General features: G+C 36.0%; 1 protein-coding gene and 1 long non-coding RNA gene across 2 annotated transcripts in view; both read left to right on the top strand.

The window, feature by feature from the left end:
* Positions 1-20570, top strand: part of LOC122453867 — a 207507-nt gene that overhangs the window by 106477 nt on the left and 80460 nt on the right. The gene's annotated exons all lie outside the window — the stretch shown is intronic.
* On the top strand, positions 3810-5329 carry LOC122453866 (ubiquitin-conjugating enzyme E2 D3). Its single transcript, XM_043488168.1, has one exon. It carries the CDS (start codon positions 4064-4066, stop codon positions 4505-4507), a length of 444 nt encoding a protein of 147 aa, XP_043344103.1. The 5' UTR covers positions 3810-4063; the 3' UTR covers positions 4508-5329.

The following is a 20570-nucleotide window of genomic DNA, read 5'->3' on the forward strand; positions in this document are numbered from 1 at the left end:
GTGTATGGTACATTATAGAATATTTTTCTTCACAACTGGTTAATTTTTTTTTAAGTTTGATATCTGAAGAGGTAAATATTCATTACTTAGAAATGATTTATTTTCTTCAGATTTCCTAAGGTTAGTTTGATGAAAATAATATGTACCTTTACCTATTCTCTTGCCTATGTCATAAACTATGCTATGTTAAACTCAAAATGTTAAGTAAATGGTCAATAATTATGTTAAATGTAGTCCATATGAAAGCAGTTTTTGTAAAACCTTAAGTGTTATATAGAGTTAATTCTTGGCCATTTTTATCACCTTTAAGACTGTCTCTTCAAGAAGGATATGTGAATATTAGAGGTTATATATGAGCCAAATAATTTGGCCAAAGGTAGAATCCACTAAGGGTGGGACAGGTGGAGGTGGGCAGTGGTGAGTTAGGTGGGGTGTTATTGTTGCTGTTCAGTCGCTTGGTCGTGTCTGATTCTTTGCAACCATATGGACTGAAGTATGCCAGGCTTCCCTGCCCTTCACCATCTCCCGGTGTTTGCTCAAGCTCATGTCCGTCGAGTCAGTGATACCATCCAACCATCTCATCTGTCATTCCCTTCTCCTCCGGCCTGAAATCTTTCTCAGCATCAAGGTCTTTTCTAATGCGTCAATCTTTGCCAAAGTATTGGAGCTTCAGCTTCAGCATCAGTTCATCCAAAAAATATTCAGGGTTGATTTCCTTTAAGATTGACTGGTTTGATCTTCTTGCTGTCCAAGGGACTCTCAAGAGTCTTCTCCAACACCACAGCACAAAAGCATCAGTTCTTCAGTGCTCAGCCATCTTTATGATCCAACTCTCACATCCATACATGACTACTGGAAAAACCGTAGCTTTGACTATATAAACCTTTGTCTGTCAAGTAATGTCTCTGCTTTTTAATCTGCTCTCTAGATTTGTCATAGCTTTTCTTCCAAGGAGCAAGCTTCTTTTGATTTCATGGCTGAAGTCATCATCTGCAGTGATTTTGGAGCCCAAGAAAATAAAGTCTCTCACTTTTTCCATTGTTTCCCCATCTATTTGTCATGAAGTTACGGGACCGGATGCCAAGATCTTAGAAAATTAGAGATACCAAGGGAATATTTCATGCAAAGATGAGCACAATAAAGGACAGAAACTTTATGGGTGGGGTGTAGTGATAGCTAAGAACATTCAACTTTGTAGTCTCATCAAGTGCCATTCTTCTCCTTAGCTCTTAACTTCCAATCCTAATTTTTAAAAGTCTTTCTCCTGTTTATGACACATATGCTGCTGCTAAGTTGCGTCAATCGTGTCTGACTCTGTGCTACCCCATAGACAGCAGCCCACCAGGCTCCTCTGTCCCTGGGATTCTCCAGGCAAGAATACTGGAGTGAGTTGCCATTTCCTTCTCCATATGACATATATAGGTACATAACATATACTTAGTAAAAAACTGTGGCTATATTAGAAAATGAGGAGTTTGAGCTTTATAGTGTGGGAAGGTTTTCATATTTTCAGATTAGGAATATTAACTGAGTAGACTTACTGTATTTTAGGAAAATGACTTGGTAACTTGAATTGACATGGGGAGATTAGAAATAAGAGAACTCAGAAAGCTATTATAATCCAATTGAGACATGAATGCAGTTATGGGACTTCGAAAGGGACAGAATGTTATAACTGGGACAGAATGTTGAAGAGGTAGAAGTTAAACATTGTTTGGTGATTGCTGACTGATGACTGCCTATATTTGGGACCTTGTAACCTTGTAAAAAGGATAGGAATTAGAGGTATTTCTGGGGTTTCTATCATAAAAGTTTGATTCATTAACCGTGAAAAGTGAAAGTTCCTCAGTCATGTCTGACTCTTTGCGACCCCTTGGACTATACAGTCCATGGAGTTCTCTAGGCCAGAATTGTGGAGTAGGTAGTCTTTCCCTTCTCCAGAGGATCTTCCCAACCCAGGGATCAATCCCAGGTCTCCCACATTGCAGGTGGATTCTTTACTAGCTGAGTCAGAAGGGAAGCCCAGAAATATTGGAGTGGGTAGCCTATCCCTTCTCCAGCGGATCTTTACAGCCCAAGAATCAAACCGGAGTCTCCTTCATTGCAGGTGGATTCTTCACCAACTGAGCTATCAGGGAACCCCATTAACTATGATGTAGAGCAATTATAAAAGTAGGATTGAGGATGGATAAAATGGGTTGAGTCTCGAATGTATTCATTGTGTGTTGACTGTGATGTCCACTTAGAAATGTCCCCCCAGACAACTGGTAGTAAGCTATTTCCAACCTTATCTGTTATTCACATATGAGAAGTGAGATCTAAGGATCATGCAGGTATGAGCTGACATCATTAAATAGATAAAATCTCCAAAGGAGCTACCCATATAGGAAGAAGACTGCTGAGAACTGAAAGATGGGGGAACAAATAGAAAATTGGGCATTAAAAGGGGATCCAGTAAAGGAAATTGAATAGAACACTAAGAAAAGCAGGAACTCAGAATAGTGAAGGATCCAACAAGACCAAAGATAGATACTTAAGTGATGAAATTTAAAACAAATGTTCATAGTGATTTTTTCTAAGAAACTGATTTCCAGAGTTGTATCTTTTTTTTCTAATTACTGAAATAGTTTTAAAAGATAGAAAGTGACAAATAAGTGTCCCTCTCCCCACTGCGTTCTTCCCTGGATTATTAAATTTTTAATTTCTCCTGCATCTTGCTAGTCATTTTTCTTGCATATACTGAAAGATGCCATGATCTTTGTTTTCTGAATGTTGAGTTTTAAGCCAACTTTCCCATGTCTTTAAGAATTTTCCACAGTTTCTTGTGATCCACACAGTCAAAGGCTTTGGCATAGTCAATGAAGAAGAAGTAGATGTTTTTCTGGAACTCTCTACTTCTTCTGTGATCCAACAGATGTTGGCAATTTGATCTCTGGTTCCTCTGCCTTTTCTAAATCCAGCTTGAGCATATGGAAGTTCACAGTTCACGTACTGTTGAAGCCTGGCTTGGAGGATTTTATGCATTACTTTGCTAGCATGTGGATGAGTGCCATTGTGTGGTAGTATCAACATTATTTGGCATTGCCTTTCTTTGAGATTGGAATGAAAACTGAACTTCTCCAGTTCTGTGGCCACTGCTGAGTTTTCCAAATTTGCTGGCATATTGAGTGAAGCACTTTCACAGCATCATCTTTTAGGATTTCAAATAGCTCAACTGGCATTCCATCACTTCCACTAGCTTTGTTCGTAGTGATGCTTCCTAAGGCCCACTTGTTTTCGTATTCCAGGATGTCTGGCTCTAGGTGAGTGATCACACCATCGTGGTTATCTGGGTCGTGAAGATCTTTTTTGTATAGTTCTTCTGTGTATTTTTGCCACCTGTTCTTAATATCTTCTGCTTCTGTTAGGTCCATACAATTTCTGTCCTTTATTGTGCGCATCTTTGCATTAACTGTTCCCTTGGTATCTCTAATTATCTTGAGGAGATCTCTAGTCTTTTCCATTCTATTTTTTTTCCTCGATTTCTTTGCATTCTTTTTCCCTTAGTTTATATTTAAATAGAAGTTGACAGTCTGTTATCCAATATGACTGAATGATGGGTAGTAGTCACATGTACAACACATTCCTTACTCCAGAAAGCATATCGGAATGCACTTAACTAAAAGAGAAAGGAATATAGCTTACAGTTTAATGATAATATTAAATATTCCTTGAATTAAAAATAAATTTAAAATTGCTTATTTCAGTACTTAATTAATAATAAATTACTGTGACACCTTAGTTGAAAAACTGCTTTAAAAACCATGTCGAGAGCGGACATCTTGTGGCTGTGTCGTGCGCGTGAGCCCGGTAGGGCCGGGGAGGCACCAGCTGCCGCGCGGGGAGGAGGCCGAGGCCGAGGCCGCAGCGTGAGGGAGGCCCCGGCCCCTCTGCGCCTGTGTCTGGCAGAGCCGGCGTGAGACGAAGAGACAATCCTTCCCAGCCGTCGGGATAATCAAAGAATTTTGGCCGGACCTTCGAGCACACACCGAGATAGTGAGGAGCCAGACGAAAAGCACAGACTATGGCGCTGAAACGGATTAATAAGGAACTTAGTGATTTGGCCCGTGACCCTCCAGCACAATGTTCTGCAGGTCCAGTTGGGGATGATATGTTTCATTGGCAAGCCACAATTATGGGACCTAATGACAGCCCATATCAAGGCGGTGTATTCTTTTTGACAATTCATTTTCCTACAGACTACCCCTTCAAACCACCTAAGGTTGCATTTACAACAAGAATTTATCATCCAAATATTAACAGTAATGGCAGCATTTGTCTCGATATTCTAAGATCACAGTGGTCTCCTGCTTTAACTATTTCTAAAGTTCTTTTATCCATTTGTTCACTGCTATGTGATCCAAACCCAGATGACCCCCTAGTGCCAGAGATTGCACGGATCTATAAAACAGACAGAGATAAGTACAACAGAATATCTCGGGAATGGACTCAGAAGTATGCCATGTGATGCTACCTTAAAGTCAGAATAACCTGCATTATAGCTGGAATTAACTTTAAATTACTGTTCCTTTTTTGATTTTCTTATCCGGCTGCTCCCCTATCAGACCTCATCTTTTTTAATTTTATTTTTTGTTTACCTCCCTCCATTCATTCACATGCTCATCTGAGAAGACTTAAGTTCTTCCAGCTTTGGACAATAACTGCTTTTAGAAACTGTAAAGTAGTTACAAGAGAACAGTTGCCCAAGATTCAGAATTTTTAAAAAAAATGGAGCATGTGTATTATGTGGCCAATGTCTTCACTCTAACTTGGTTATGAGACTAAAACCATTCCTCACTGCTCTAACATGCTGAAGAATCATCTGAGAGGGAGGGAGATGGATGCTGAGTTGTCACATCAAAGGAAGCAGCATTATTCTAGCAGCATCCATTCTTGTCTAAGCCTTCCAGTGTTAGAGATTTGAGGTTACATGATATACTTTATGCTCATAACTGATGTGGCTGGAGAATTGGTATTGAATTTATAGCATCAGCAGAACAGAAAATGTGATGTATTTTATGCATGTCAATAAAGGAATGACCTGTTCTTGTTCTACAGAGAATGGAAATTGGAAGTCAAACACCCTTTGTATTCCAAAATAGGGTCTCAAAACATTTTGTAATTTTCATTTAAATTGTTAGGAGGCTTGGAGCTATTAGTTAATCTATCTTCCAATACACTGTTTAATATAGCACTGAATAAATGATGCAAGTTGTCAATGGATGAGTGATCAACTAATAGCTCTGCTAGTAATTGATTTATTTTTCTTCAATAAAGTTGCATAAACCAATGAAAAAAAAAAAAAAAAAAAACCATGTCAACATATGTTTCTTTACATGCATATATAAAATACATACAATTTTGACCCTTACAGTAGAGCTGTATTTGGGGTAAAAAAGGCCCTGGTATCCTGAAGGCCAGTAACAAGCATTTGTCCAGTGTCAGATGTTAATTAGGGTTGGAGCAGAAACTGAGTCCCAAGTTTCTTGTTTTATGGGCCTGTCCTTTTTCCTTTGTACCACCTATCCCTGCATAGACTGAATGTGACTATCAGCAGCAAAAATATAGTGTATAAATTTTCATATACACACACACTCAGATACTTAGTTCAAGTATATGCATGTATTATCTGTGAGTCACTCTTTAAATATCTGAAAACTGTTCTACCAGCAACAGATAACTGAAGCTTCACTTCCACCTCTGTCTTAGAAAAACCTTAGTTAAAGTTAATAGGTTTCTTTTGTGTGAAGTATTTGCACTTATTCAGTATACTAGCACAATTTCTGTTTCTTTAAGAAAAAAAAAAAATCTGGGTTCTCATGCTTCTATCAGCACAACTGTAAATTTTGGCAGTTTTGATCTTATAAGAATTGAAGGTTTAGCTCTGTATTTTTTAGTCTATCAATTTCATGTTGCTTTTTGTCATTTTTATAATGATCTCCAAAATGCCTTTATACATCCAATCCAAATTTTAAAGATACTACAGTTCAGGAGAATTAAAAGCAACACAGAACTATTAGCAGTCCTGAAAAGGAAACACAAGTTATAGCTGAAGAAAACTTAAGGAATTTCCTAACCAAAATACTTAAATCCTAGAGTTATGTCTTAAAAAATAGGTTCAATGGAAATATAGCTGACATATTGAACAAGGCAGGTTGTCACTGTATTGAAAACATCACTGATCATTACGAAAAAGGAACATTTTGTTAGTAATAAGTTTTAAGAATTTGGCAATTGATGAAAATGTTGAAATTTGGAGTAAGAACTCGTTCTACACCTTAGCTTTTTTGTTTTGTGGCTGTACACTATAAAAACTGATAATTCAGGTAATAAAAATATATTTTGCTAAATAATTGATTAGACGAATGCAGATTTTGGTTTTATATTTAATTTATAATTAATAAGGGACTTGAAATTCCTTTTTCTTTCTTACTAATTTCCATCTTTAGAATATTTAAACATAATTTAACAGCCTTCTGAAATTTGGACTACCTCCTTAATTGACACTTTAAAAAAGTTTTAACTTCTGTTGTTGAAATTATGTGATTCAAATAGTTGTCAAATTTAAGAAATTTTGTGACACTGCAGACATTTGGTGGCTCCTGTAGGCATTGAAATAGCTGTGTTATATGGGTAGAGGAAAGTCTGCTCCATGAATCTAGAAGCAAAGTCTCTGGGAATACTTACGGAAATAATATTTTCAAAAGGGAAGTACCTCAGTGGTGTCTGACTCCATGGACTATACACTCCATGAAATTCTCCAGGCCAGAATACTGGAGTGGGTAGGTAGCCTTTCCCTTCTCCAGGGGATGTTCCCAACCCAGGATCGAACCCAGGTCTCCTGCATTGCAGGCGGATTCTTTACCAGCTGAGCCACAAGGGAAGCCCAATAGTTTCAAAGCCCAAGCATTATTTTCTGAAAGAAAATTTTACTTACTATCTTGAAAAAAAATGTAATACACTATTTTGAGAAAATGTTAGTATGTTTTAGGTAAATTGATTAAATAAACTTTGTCTTTTGGTTTTTTGACAACTCTCAACTCTTCCTCCGTAGTACATTAGAAACCCTATACTTCTGGAAGCTGACACAGTAGACCAATGGTCCTGTACATCACAAATGCATCTAGAGTACCATCTTTTATAGAATAATGCAGTAAGTGATTAGGTCAGTGAAACTATGCAAAATTAGTTTCAATATATTGTTTCCTAGGGTTTCCCTGGTAGCTCAGTGGTAAAGAATCTACCTGCTATGCAGGAAACGCAGGTTTGATCCCTGGGTTGGAAAGATCCCCTGGAGGAGGGCATGCAACCCACTCCAGTATTCTTGCCTGGAGAATACCATGGACAGAGGAGCCTGGTGGGCTACAGTCCATAGGGTCACAAGAGTTGGACACAACTTAGTAACTAAACAACAACAACAAATGTTGTTTCCTATAACTGGGGTGTTTCTGTTACCATACAAACATCTAGGTATAAACATGTAGAAAATTTTCATCAAAATTCATCAAATTTGAAACTTATAAGCCATGTGATATAATCAGAATTCACTCTGGGAACCCAAGGAACCTATCTCACAGACCAGATAAATTATACTGAAAAAGTTATGACTTCTGCTCAGGTGAGATAGGCATGTGTATTAAGACACTGTACAAGGAGAAAATGGTTAACTATATCTCCAATCAAATTTCCCAAGGATGGACCTGCCACACTGCAGACCTTGATTTACTATCTAGCTTTTGCTTATATAGTGTGCTCCAGAGTAGCAACAAGGATTTACTCACTTAATGATAGTTAATTATTCTCCTGGGCAAGGTTGGGAAGACCAGCTAATGTGTAATATATTTTAGAAAGCTCGCCAAAAGTGATTAGAGTTAAAATAGTTTGGGCAGTTATTAAGGGAAGCTTCACTTACCTGAAAACTGCATTCATCTGTAACATCTTATTTCCTCATAATAAGAGATGAATGAGGAGTTCTTTGTCATAAAATGTGGTTACAGAGGCCATTCAAAAGGACTTATTTTGTTCCTGTTTTTAAAGAGGATTTATGAGTCAAGTTATATTATCAACTAATTACAATGATCACTTGTCCATATTCTAAAACAGAAATTAATAAGAGCTTATTAGATGAAAGGACTATTGATTTTACTGTCTTTAAAAAACATGAAACTCTAAGCTTTTATAGTTTAGGAACTATTTTGTGGTCGTCTTTATACTGTCAACATCTAGATACCTTGTTTGACTTATGATGAGTGTCCTATAACTCTTTTATGAAAAAATAGCCTTCATATGTATGTAAGATAGAAAATCTACTTTGACTTAGTTGTAAGGGTATTTTGTTTTTAATATAGCTTTCTGTTATAGCTGTTTACTATAAAGGACTGTGTTTAGATTCTTAGAAGTGAGTTTCTTAGCAGTGGAGAGTCTTAGGCTTAGCCCCCGCATTTTCTCATTCAACAGATCTGGGATAAAGCAGAGGAATCCACTTTTATTAATAAGCATTATGGATTATTTTACAGGTACTAGTTGAGCCATGCTGAGAGACATTGCACCCAAACTTGTACCCAGTTCATATCTGAGCTGCCCCAGCCATTCTCTCTTCTTTCTCCAATTTGTACCAAACTTTATCTTTCTGTTTCAAGTATATATTGATACTGTTTTTACCCCAGTTTCCTGTAATATTGTATTTAGCAAAATGTAGATCCGGAACCACCAGCATCAATGTTGGCTGGGTGATTTCATGAAGTATTGCCGGGAAAAATAATCAGTCATGTTCATAGCTGTTAGAACATAAAATCTAATTCTAGCAAGCATCTACCATAGTGCCCAGCTCCTAAAGTAGGCACCAAATATCTGTTGAGTGAACAGATAAAAGAGAGGAAGGATGTTAGAAAAATTAAAAGATCTACTTATTTCTGTTTCCCAATCTGCAGTTGTTTAGGGTTTTTTTTTTTTTTTTTTAATGTGGAATGAGGGGCATAAAATATTAGAAATGATTTAAGAAATAAAAAAACATGGACACCAGTGTTCCTGTCACAATAAGGGCAGATATTCTCATTGACAGCTAAGGTCACCTCTGTAATTACAGCACAGGTACTAACTTTTCTTTTAAACCAGAAGAGATTCCAATTTTTATAAGAATAAATTTGTAAAAAAAAAAAAAAAAAAGAATAAATTTGTATTATCAAGAAAAGTTATATTGTTATTAAAAGTTTATTCTGTTAAGAATATAGGAAAATGTGTAATGTGTACTTAGAAAAATTCCCTTAAATATTTTGAATACCGAATAGATAATTTTTAATTATCTGAAAATTATTTTTAATTCTCTGTGTTTTAATTATCTGGGAAAATGTCCTTTTAGTTTTCTAAGTTCTTGATGGTTCCACATGACTGAGATGTTATTATATCTTTTCAGCATGATGACCTCTTCACTTAAGGCATCTATGTGTGTATGTATGTGTGTGTGTTTGTTCTTTTGGGGTGTGGTTCACTAATAACTACTTTGGATATTGTCATCTTAGAGTTAAAAACTTTCAGTGATGACCTTTGTATTATTTTGGAGGAAAGAGATTTGAAGTCAAACTTGAACTATGATTCTTCCCATGTAACCTCTCCAACCTTGTTTCCTCACTAGTAGAATGGGAATAATGCTTGCTCCTTAGATCTATTATGGGTATTAAATGAGATAATTCACTGATAACAATGCCTTGCACATTGGAAGTTCTCAGTAAACAATCAAAACTATTTTTAGAAGACTAGAAAAAGAATTTTATGTGTATTGTGGTAGTTTTTTCAGGATCTGTTCCTTCATATTTTTATTTTTCTGTAGACTAAATCTATTTAGTCTACTGTTCAAAGTCTACTGTTCAAAAACTGGAATGAAAATAAAATCTACATAGACAATGCATATATTATCGTCTGTTGCTTTTACCTCTATTGTAAACAAAAGTTCTCTAGGCTTTGAATAGGAATGGATCTTCACTGAAGTGCATCCGTATGATAATTCTAAAATGTAAAAGTGAACTGCTTTTTTAATATTGAATAAGCATAAAAGTCAAATCATGTTGCCTAAAAAGGAATACTCATATATCTTTTCCCATGTTGTATAACACAAAAATAGCTAACTGCTTTTAGGGGACTTCCCTGGTGGTTCCGTGGGTAAGACTCCCATGTTTCTAATTACAGAAAGTGGGGGTTCGATCCCTGGTCAGAGAACTAAGATCCCACATGCCACATGGCACATCCAAAATATATATATATATTTAAAGGATGACTAAGCATGAGACAATTCCCAAACAGATCTTTCAGAAAGTTTATGCAGGAGGGAAAGTGAGATTTCAGTTGTAATTAGTTTTTCATCTAGGTTAGTTCAGTGTTGACTGGTAAATTTTTTAAATCATCAAATTAGTCATACATCAGTTTTTAAGGTATTTTGTATATAACTGGAATATTAAAATCTCATGTGATTTCTTTTTAACAGAACCTGGGTTTGTAGCCTCTAGCTACTATGTCCTTCTTTCTTTTACAGGCATATGCATATATTTACATAAGAATATTTATTCATTTACTTATAATGAATGAAACAGTGAAACCTTATCTGAAGGATGTCTTAGTAATATAACATATCTTACGTATTCATATCCTATCCTTACTGCATAAAATAATTTGATGGTCCATTATTAACAAACTTTTTAATGGAAAGTGGGGATATTGATAGGACTATACCATAATGTTACTTTAAAATTAAAATGAACTGTTAATGTTTCAGAAAACATAATTTGGAGAGATTATACAGTCCTTTATAAAAGAAATCAGGAAGTTCACCTCTGCTATTCCTGAGGGCCAATAGTAGTTTCATTTGTTTCTTCATCTTTTGAAGAAGCATACACGTTTTTAAGACAATCTTTGTATGAGTTTCTCTTGGGGTAATTAAATGTTATTTTCAGTTCACTTCAGTTGCTCACTTGTCTCCAACTCTGCGACCCTATGGACTGCAGCACGCCAGGCCTCCCTGTCCATCACCAACTCCCGGAGTTTACTCAAACTCATGTCCATTGAGTCAGTTACGCCATCCAACCATCTCATCCTCTGTCCTCCCCTTCTCAGAATATATATATTTTTTTCATATTTCAAGAGATTTGATTTTTTAGTTTACCTTAAAAACCTTATTTTACTAGTTATATAATTTCAAGTAAGTTATTCTCAGTAGAATACTAAGATATGAATTTGCCCTTGTTATCCCCAAGTTTTAATTTTCATTTGGATAAACTTCCTATTTGACATTTCTGCCTTTATTTCACTTTCTTCTTTGTTCTTGTCATTTTGGTTGTCAAATAGAGAAAACAGTATGTAAATGTAAAACCAAACTATTAAGAGATAAAAGTAAGTTAGACTATTTTTAACTTATTTTGAAAAGATAAATAATTGTCTCAAAATTCATATTATATTAGGAAAATTTATATGCAATCAAGAGTGATAGGAGACATATCCAAATTGCCATGAATGTTGCAAAGAAAATATTCCTCTAAGAGTATTCTGGAAAATGTAGAAAACATTTTCCTGCTAAATAGCTATGTATCATCCAGTCTTTGAACAAAATTTGACTTTGATTACTACTTAACATGCCCAGCTCTTGTCTATATTAATGTTAGATAGATATATCTGTAGATAGACAGACAGACATATAAATATTTACATTTATATTTTTACATTCTTAACACTTTCTTAAAACAAGAAAGATATATGGTAATCTTCATTTGAATATCTTTTTTGTAAAATATATCACCAAGTTTTGCTTTTTAACCCTGTCTTAAGCTCCCTCTGTTAAGAGGAATATACTCTTAACACTGTGTGTAGTGACAACTAATACAGTTCTTGGAGTATATTGCTTTATGTTTATTGTTTTCTTTCATATTACTTTATGTTCATTATTTTGTTTTTTTGCTCTTTTCCCTTTATTTTTACTGATGTTTTGAAATTCATTTTTCAGTTCATTTTTATTTCCTTTTATGCCTTGTTAATCTGGAAATAATCTGCTTTTTTATTTTAATACTTACTATCTGACATGTATTTCCCCACAGGTATTCACTCTATTCCCTCTCTTAGACGAAGGCTTTAGATTGTTTTAATTCCTCATTCCATTCCCCATCACCAAAAGAAGCCTTTAGGGTGCTTTCACTTCCCTTTCCTTTCAGTTCAGTTCAGTTCAGTTGCTCAGTCGTGTCCGACTCTGCGACCCCATGAACCATAGCATGTCAGCCAGGCCTCCCTGTCCATCACCAACTCCCCGAGTTTACTCATACTCACGTCTATTGAGTAGGTAATGCCATCCAACCATTTCATCCTCTGTTTCCCCATCTATTTGCCATGAAGAGATGGGACCAGATGCCATATTCTTAGTTTTCTGAATGTTGAGTTTTAAGCCAACCTTTTCACTCCCCTCTTTCCCTTTCATCAACAGGTTCTTTAGTTCTTCCTCCTTTACTTTCCTTTACTCCCTCCCTTCCAACTCCAACTCTCTTTTGCTTCCAGCTCCATTTTGCTGAAATAGTTCAATACTTTGCGTTCCAGATTTATTATATTTTTCCCTTGTCATATGTCTCCTTTATTTTAAGAACCCTTACTTTATAGTTATATTGCTTTATAGTTAAACCCTTTACTTTATAGTTAAATTCCCAGTCAGACAATCATTATCCATTTAGTTTTAACATAGATCTAGTAGGGCTATTGCATTTACCGTGAAATTTCTATTCTGATTCATATGTTGTTTGGTTCAAGTACCTTTTTGAATATTTTCATTAGATGATTTAAAGGAGTGGTATCTCTCATGGTTGTATATCCACAATTCTTTGTGCTAATCTGCTTGATGTATGATAAACTTGTTTGGGCACAGACTTGTTTGTTGACAGTCTTTTTTTCTGTCCTCAGTATCCTCTAGTTTTAAACATTGCAGATAAGAAAATAGCAGTCTGATTCTTTTTCTTTGCTAAGTAACTTGTTCATTCTTTCTTGAAATTTGTAGTATATTATTTTATTCATTGTAATATAGAAATTTTACCAAAATATGTTTAACTGTATCTTTTACTTTGATTAATCTACCTAGAACTTAGTGAGCTCTTTCATTCACAAACTCAGTTTCTTCAAACTTTACTTATATTATTTCTTCATTCTTAACCTCCATCTGTATTTTTTTCTGGTTTTATTTTTCTTCTGATTATCATATTCCTTATGTGATACTTCTCTTGGAGTTATTTTTCAAGTCTATTTTTCCTAAATATTTCTCTGTCTGTATGTTTGCTCTATATTTTGAGATGTTTGTTCCATTTCATCTTATAATAATAATTCTAGACTCAACAGGTACATACTTCATTTCAATTCTTCTATTTCTAAAAAGATTTTATCATGGTGAAATATACATGCCTTAAAATATATAATCTTAATCATTTTTAAGTTATTATGAAATATTGGCTGTATTCCCCATGTTTTACAGTATATTCTTATAGCTTATTTTATATGTTATAGTTTGTACCTTTTACTCCCTTACCCTTACACGCCCCTGCCCCCTTTCCTGTCCCCACCAATAACCACTAGTTTGTTCTCTATTTTTAAATTTAAAAGTCAGGTTTCTAAATTCCAGGGTATGCTTTAAAGCTGAATATCTTTATGTATTGTATGTGTTAGTTGCTTAGTTGTATCCGACTCTTTGTGACCTGGTGGACTGTAGCTCGCCAGGCTCCTCTGTCCATGAGGATTCTCCAGGCAAGACTACTAGAGTGGGTTGCCATTCCCTTCTCCAGGGGCTCTTCGTGACCCAGGGATCTTTATCTATTACTTTGTTAATATTTTTTTCTTTCTCCTCTAGCAATTCCAGTCTACTGTGACCTAATAACTTGGTGCTTTGCTGATCTCAGGGCCTGTTTGCTTTTTCTTTCTCTGCTTATTGAAACCCCTTGTGTATATTATTATCTCCTTTTGCTTAATAATGGCTTTGTGCAACCTTTGAGTGAGTGGTGAGAGGCCTAACATTGTCTGCTCTGTGATCTTCAAGTATAGACTGGCAAGCTTATTCACCATTTCTTGAGGCAACAGAAGGATTGTTTGGGTTAAAGTCCTCCTAAGGAATAGAGAGTAACTTTGACCGTCTTTGTGTTTGCTTAGAAGGTCTTCCTTCTAACATCAGCCAGAACTCCTAGGACTACACACAGTGGTCTATACTTACTTTCAGCATAGGCCAAGATTTCTCAAACCCTGGGAATTTTGGTGAGACCCTCTGGCCTGTCAGCCACAGCTTCTCCAGCCTCTGCCAGTCCCAGAAGGGAACAAAATTGGTACTTGAGCCTTCCTTATGGAATCTCAGCACATCTTATGGTCTTGCACATTTTCTGAGCTATCTCATCACCAACCTGGTGCTCATCAGAGGGAAAATATCTTGAATTGAAAGGTAAAAGGCACACGGGACACTTTCTCAGGTGCCACTTTCTCAGCAAGTTAAGTGGAAATAATTTATATAACTTTAAATTTCATCTTTTCTAGAAAACTATAGAGTGATAGTTTTAGATGTCCTCTGGTTGTGATATTTTGGTTTACAAGTAATGAACCTGAGACAAGAAACTATATTCTGAATTTTAGTATGTTCAGATCAAATTTGTAACTTGGAAGCTGGATAGAAAGAATGGTCCAAGACAAATTATAATTAGAAAAAGGAGAAATAGAAAGTTTGGCTAAAAGAAGGAAAAATTAGTGAAATTTGATACTGACAAAACTTACAAATGAACAAGTTAAACAAAATGTAATAAGACAGTAGTCGCTTTCTGGGTACATTTTTTATGACCATCACCAGGAACTTGATGTCCTCTTTCCAGAAAATCTTTGGTCCTGTAACTCAATTTCTCCCTTACTGAAAAGAAGGCAGTAAAGCGTTCATTGAATCAGTAGATTTACTTGTCTAAAATGCGTGGTTTTATCTGGTTGTTTGTAAAGGCAGTAACTAAATCAGGCAGTAGCTGTCTTTAAGATGAAACCTTAATCTAGTTAGTTAACATTAATTGCTCAGATGTGTCCTACTCTTTGCGACTCCATGCACTGTATCCCACCAGGCTCTTCTGTCCAAGGAATTCTCCAGGCAAGAATACTGGAGTGAGGAGCTCCTGGGAATCTTCCTGACCCAAGACCGAACCCAGGTCTCCCAACATTGCAAGTAAATTCTTTACCATCTGAGATACCATGCAAGCCCCTCTGCTCTCCACAGATCTTTACATTGCCCCTAACTTGTTGCTTTTGTGATGAATTTCCCTTCTTCTTGGGCATCGTTCTTTTCCATTTTTGCCTGTTAAAATCTTAACCTGTCCTTTAGGGTCAATTCTAAAACTCTATTGTGTACAGTATGATGGATGAAACTGTGTATTAATATCAGATTGTGAATTATAAATTATCAGAATATTGACTAAAAAAGAAACTTATATCTCAAGTAACAACAGTAACAAAGATAATGCTAATAAAATGTGGTGGAAAAAAAAAAATAGAGCCACGAGTGATTCCCTATATGAGAGGTACCCTACTAAAGCCTCCTACACAATGTCACATGAGTTCTAAGACTTATATTTGTTTTTACACATTTTTTTTCTGTAGACAATTCTATAAGATATTCTTACTATTCTAATTTTACAAATGTTAAAACTGAGGCACTTAATAGGTAAAGGCACTTGTTGACAATCACATTCAAATCCAGGCAGTCTAACCAGAGACTTAAATTTGTATCACAATATAGGAGAAAATAGATATTCATCAAGTAATTTTATTTAATTCATTACGAATAAGTCTTACTCTAAAAATTGCATGTCCACATAGACTTTTAAAATGTAGCATATAGCTAAATGGTTTGACCTATACCAATGTGGATTTCCACAGGACTGGAAAAGGTCAGTTTTCATTCCCATCTCAAAGAAAGACAATGCCAAAGAATGCTCAGACTGCTACACAATTGCTCTCATCTCACACGCTAGCAAAGTAATGCTCAAAATTCTCCAAGCCAGGCTTCAACAGTACGTGAGCTGTGAACTTCCAGATGTTCAAGCTGGATTTAGAAAAAGAAGAGGAATCAGAGATCAAATTGCCAGCATCGTAGGAAGATTGAAAAAGCAAGAGAATTTCAGAAAAACATTTATTTCTGTTTTATTGATTATACCACAGCCTTTGAGTGTGTAGATCACAACAAACTGTGGAAAATTCTTAAAGAGATGGGAATACCAGACTACCTTACCTGCCTCCTGAGAAACCTGTATGCGGGACAAGAAGCAACAGTTAGTACCGGCCATGAAACAACAGCCTGGTTCCAAATTGGAAAAAGAATACGTCAAGGCTGTATATTGTCACCTTGCTTATTTAACTTATATGCAGAGTACATCATGTGAAATGCTGGGCTGAATGAAGCACAAGCTGGAGTCAGGATTACAGGGAGAAATATCAAAAACCTGAGATACACAGGTGACACCACCCTTACTGCAGAAAGCAAAGAATAAATGAAGAGCCTCTTGATGAAAGTGAAAGAGGAGAATGAAAAAGCTGGCTTAAAACTCAGCATTCAAAATAATGAAGATCATCGCATCCGGTCCCATCATTTCATGGCTAAAAAATGGGGAAACAATGGAAACACTGACAGACTTTATTTTGGGGGGCTCCAAAATCACTGCAGATGGTGACTGCTGCTGCTGCTGCTAAGTCACTTCAGTCGTGTCCGACTCTGTGTGGCTCCAAGTCGGCAGCCCACCAGGCTCCTCCATCCATGGGATTTTCCAGGCAAGAGTACTGGAGTGAGTTGCCATTTCCTTCTCCAATGCATGAAAGTGAAAAGTGAAAGTGAAGTTGCTCAGTCGTGTCCGACTCTTAGTGACCCCATGGGCTGCAGCCCACCAGGCTCCTCCGTCCATAGGATGTTCCAGGCAAGAGTACTGGAGTGGGGTGCCATTGCCTTCTCCGATGGTGACTGCAGCCATGAAATTAAAAGACACTAGCTTCTTGGAAGAAAATCTATGACCAACCTAGACAGCATATTAAAAAGCAGAGACATTACTTTGCCAACAAAGGTCCATCTAGTCAAAGCTATGGTTTTTCCAGTAGTCATGTATGGGTGTGAGAGTTGAACTTAAACAAAACTGAGTGCCGAAGGATTGATGCTTTTGAACTGTGGTGTTGGAGGAAACTCTTGAGACTGCAAAGAGTTCCAGCCAGTCCATCCTAAAGGAAATAGGTACTGAATATTCATTGGAAAGACTGATGGTGAAGCTGAAACTCCAGTACTTTGGCCACCTGATGAGAAGAACTGACTCCTTGGAAAAGACCCGAATGCTGGGAAAGATAGAAGGCAAGAGGAGAAGGGGACCACAGAGAATGAGGTGGTTGGATGGCATCACTGACGCAATGGACATGAGTTTGAGCAAGCTCCAGGAGTTGGTGATGGACAGGGAAGCCTGGCGGGCTGCAGTCCATGGGGTCTCAAAGAGTCAGACACAACTGAGTGACCAACTGAACTGATACCAACATAGAAGAATGTTGTCTAAGGAAATATAATGGGAAAATTGGTGTTTCAAGGGATTATTCGGGAGCATAGTATGAAGTGGGAGGTTAGAAAACTGTATAGTAACCTAATCAAAAATATTATGACTTTTAACTAATTGAGCAATAGGAAAGCAAAGGGGAATTTGAATGTTTGACATATGGAAGGTGAACATACGTACCTGACATTTGAATGGATATGGAGAACAAGAGAGAGAGAATACATAATTCAAATCCCCCAATTTTCTGTCTATAGATCCCTACAAGATAAACCCTTATTGAAGAACTGGTAAAACATCAGGTTTTGAAATTCCAAAAATCTGTTTACCTTCGAAGAATGATTCAGATGCTATTTCCTATTTACACAATGAGATAGTTGATTAGGAATAATAGCTCAAAATCTTTTCTTGGTCTATATTTATCTAAATCAGAGTTATCTAAAACTTGAATTTTAAAATGCTATGTTGTCCAAAATGCTTTTTTTGTAATGCATTTAAAAGTAAGAAGGAGTATAAAACATATCTAACATATTGTGAAAGTCTGTGGAAATGTCTTAACTAGTTTGAACTTTATTTTGTCTAAAGCATTTTAAATTGAAAAATCACTTAAAATTTTCATCAAAATTAATTATAATTTTTGTAATGTCAGATTAGGTGAATATATTTATGAAAATAGTTTTGCAAAGCCTGCTCAAAATAGTTTCAATGTGTACAGCAAAACAGAGGAAGGAAATAGCACTTCACTGTTGATGCCTGTTGAGTATCCTCAGAGTAAGAGATCTTCAGATCCTAACATTTGGAGATCCTCCTACAAATAGTAGGTCTTAATCCTCGGTCAAGCCCGCAGTTGACAGACCTTACCCAGACATCTCTTTTGGTGTTTCATCCTTAATGTGAGTGAATGTCCAATAGTGCATTCCACAAGTTGTCCAGTAATTTAGGAAGAACCTCTAACATGAAAAACATAAGTCTAAACAGAGGAAACTGACCAAAGGTAGCCAAATAAAATACAAAAGTAAAAAGAAAAGAAATGTACACAAGATAAGGTAAGACAAAGTATCCTCAAAGCGTTAAGAGAAAATATAAAGTGAAGTCAAAGTCGCTCAGTCATGTCCGACTCTTTGCGACCCCATGGACTATACAGTCCATGGAACTCTTCAGGCTAGAATACTGGACTGGGTAGTCTTGCCCTTCTCCAGGGGATCTCCCCAACCCAGGGATTGAACCCAGGTTCTCCTGCATTGCAGGTGGATTCTTTACCAGCTGAGCTCCATGGGAAACAAGAGAAATTATGGAGTCCATTAAAAAATATGGAGTCCATTAAATAAGAAAATACAAAATCCATTAAGCAAGGTGCTGTTTAAATTTTTTAACTAGAAAAGGCAGAACTTTTAAATTTAAATACTATAACATAAATAAACTTTAATTGTAAATTTAAATAGGCTGAGAAAATAGGCTGGAGAGCTTCTAGAAAAGAGAACAAAAATCAGAGAGAGAAAAAACCAAATGGCAAAAAAAGCATGAGATTCACATCTTAACCCAGGAGGCCTATGATATTGCAAATAGGATTTCCATAAAATAACAGTAAAATTAGAAGAAGAAATTACCAATGAAATAATATTCCTCAGTTTCTTCAAACTAAATGATGACAGTATGTCTTCACATTGAAAAAGCCCACTGAATATCCAGCACAGTAAATGAAAAATGCTCACACTACAGAAAATCATCACAGGATTTCAGCATACCAAGGATAGCGAAAACAATGGTAAGAGCTTCCCAAGGGCAGAGAATGGGGATAGTTCACATCTAAAGGAGTATAAATGGCATTAGACTCCTCACAAATACACTGTGAAATAATTTCTTCAAAGTTTTAAGGATAACAATTTCATTATTTAGAATTTTATCCACAGACAAATCAAGTGTGATGATAGAATAGAATGAGTACTCCCTCCAACACCCTAAAAAATACCTTCCATGGACTGATTTCTAGGAAATTACTGCAGAATGTGATTATGCTTAGATGGTTAAGTAAATTATGAAGGAAGAAGACACAGACAACTGAAAATAAAGGATCCCAGTCAGGAAAGGGATAAAGAAAAGTGTCAGCATGGGTGCTATTCAGCAAACCTGAAGGAAGGAACTCCCCCAGGAGACAAGGGAAAGTGATATATTTGAGCATATAGAAAAAGTATCCATATACATATTGCAGGGATGTTGGAGGAATTCATAATAATTGTATTAAGTACCTAGAAACCTAGGTGAGTGAAAAAGAGAGGAAATTATTAACGCTACTAGAAAAAAATAGGCATGGACCTAGTTCAGTTTTTGGCCTGTAAGTGTTTGTAAGTGGTGATACGTAAATATTGGCTTTTCAATTAACCCAAAATTATAATTTCGGCATCAGAGATGTGTAGAAATGCGAGATAAGTGTATAGAAGAGTTGTCTTCATATTTATGATGGGGAGTCAACCAATACTGTTTAAAATTGATAAATGAGTAAATATCAGAAGAATAAGAATATCATTTAGAAGCTCATAGATGAATCCCAAAGGAAAAAGCCAGAAGAATTGAGGACAATTGCCTCTGGGGACATAGAGTAGAAAGTTATGTGGCAGAAGAGTGCTATTTTTCACTATAAGTCTTTTAATATTATTTTACTTCATAAGCTACATGCCTATGTTACCTCGATAAAAGTTAAATCAATTTAAAAAATGCAATATCCTCCTTTGTGTGAAAGTAAGACTTAATTGTGCGTTATTTTGGCACTTTGTTGAACATAATACACATTTAAAGGCAACAAAAAAGTCTTTAATTGAATGCCTGTTTTATCTCAGTTTTCTACTTTATTGACATTCAATTGTTCATAGTATTCCTTATAACCCATTTTATTTCTGTGAGGTTGGTAGTGATTCCCCTCTTCTATTCCTGATTTAACTTAACAGTACTTTAGTTGAATCATATTTGTGTTGGTGCATTCTGTTTACA

This window comes from Cervus canadensis, chromosome 15, assembly GCF_019320065.1.
Source record: "Cervus canadensis isolate Bull #8, Minnesota chromosome 15, ASM1932006v1, whole genome shotgun sequence".
Lineage (NCBI taxonomy): Eukaryota > Metazoa > Chordata > Mammalia > Artiodactyla > Cervidae > Cervus > Cervus canadensis.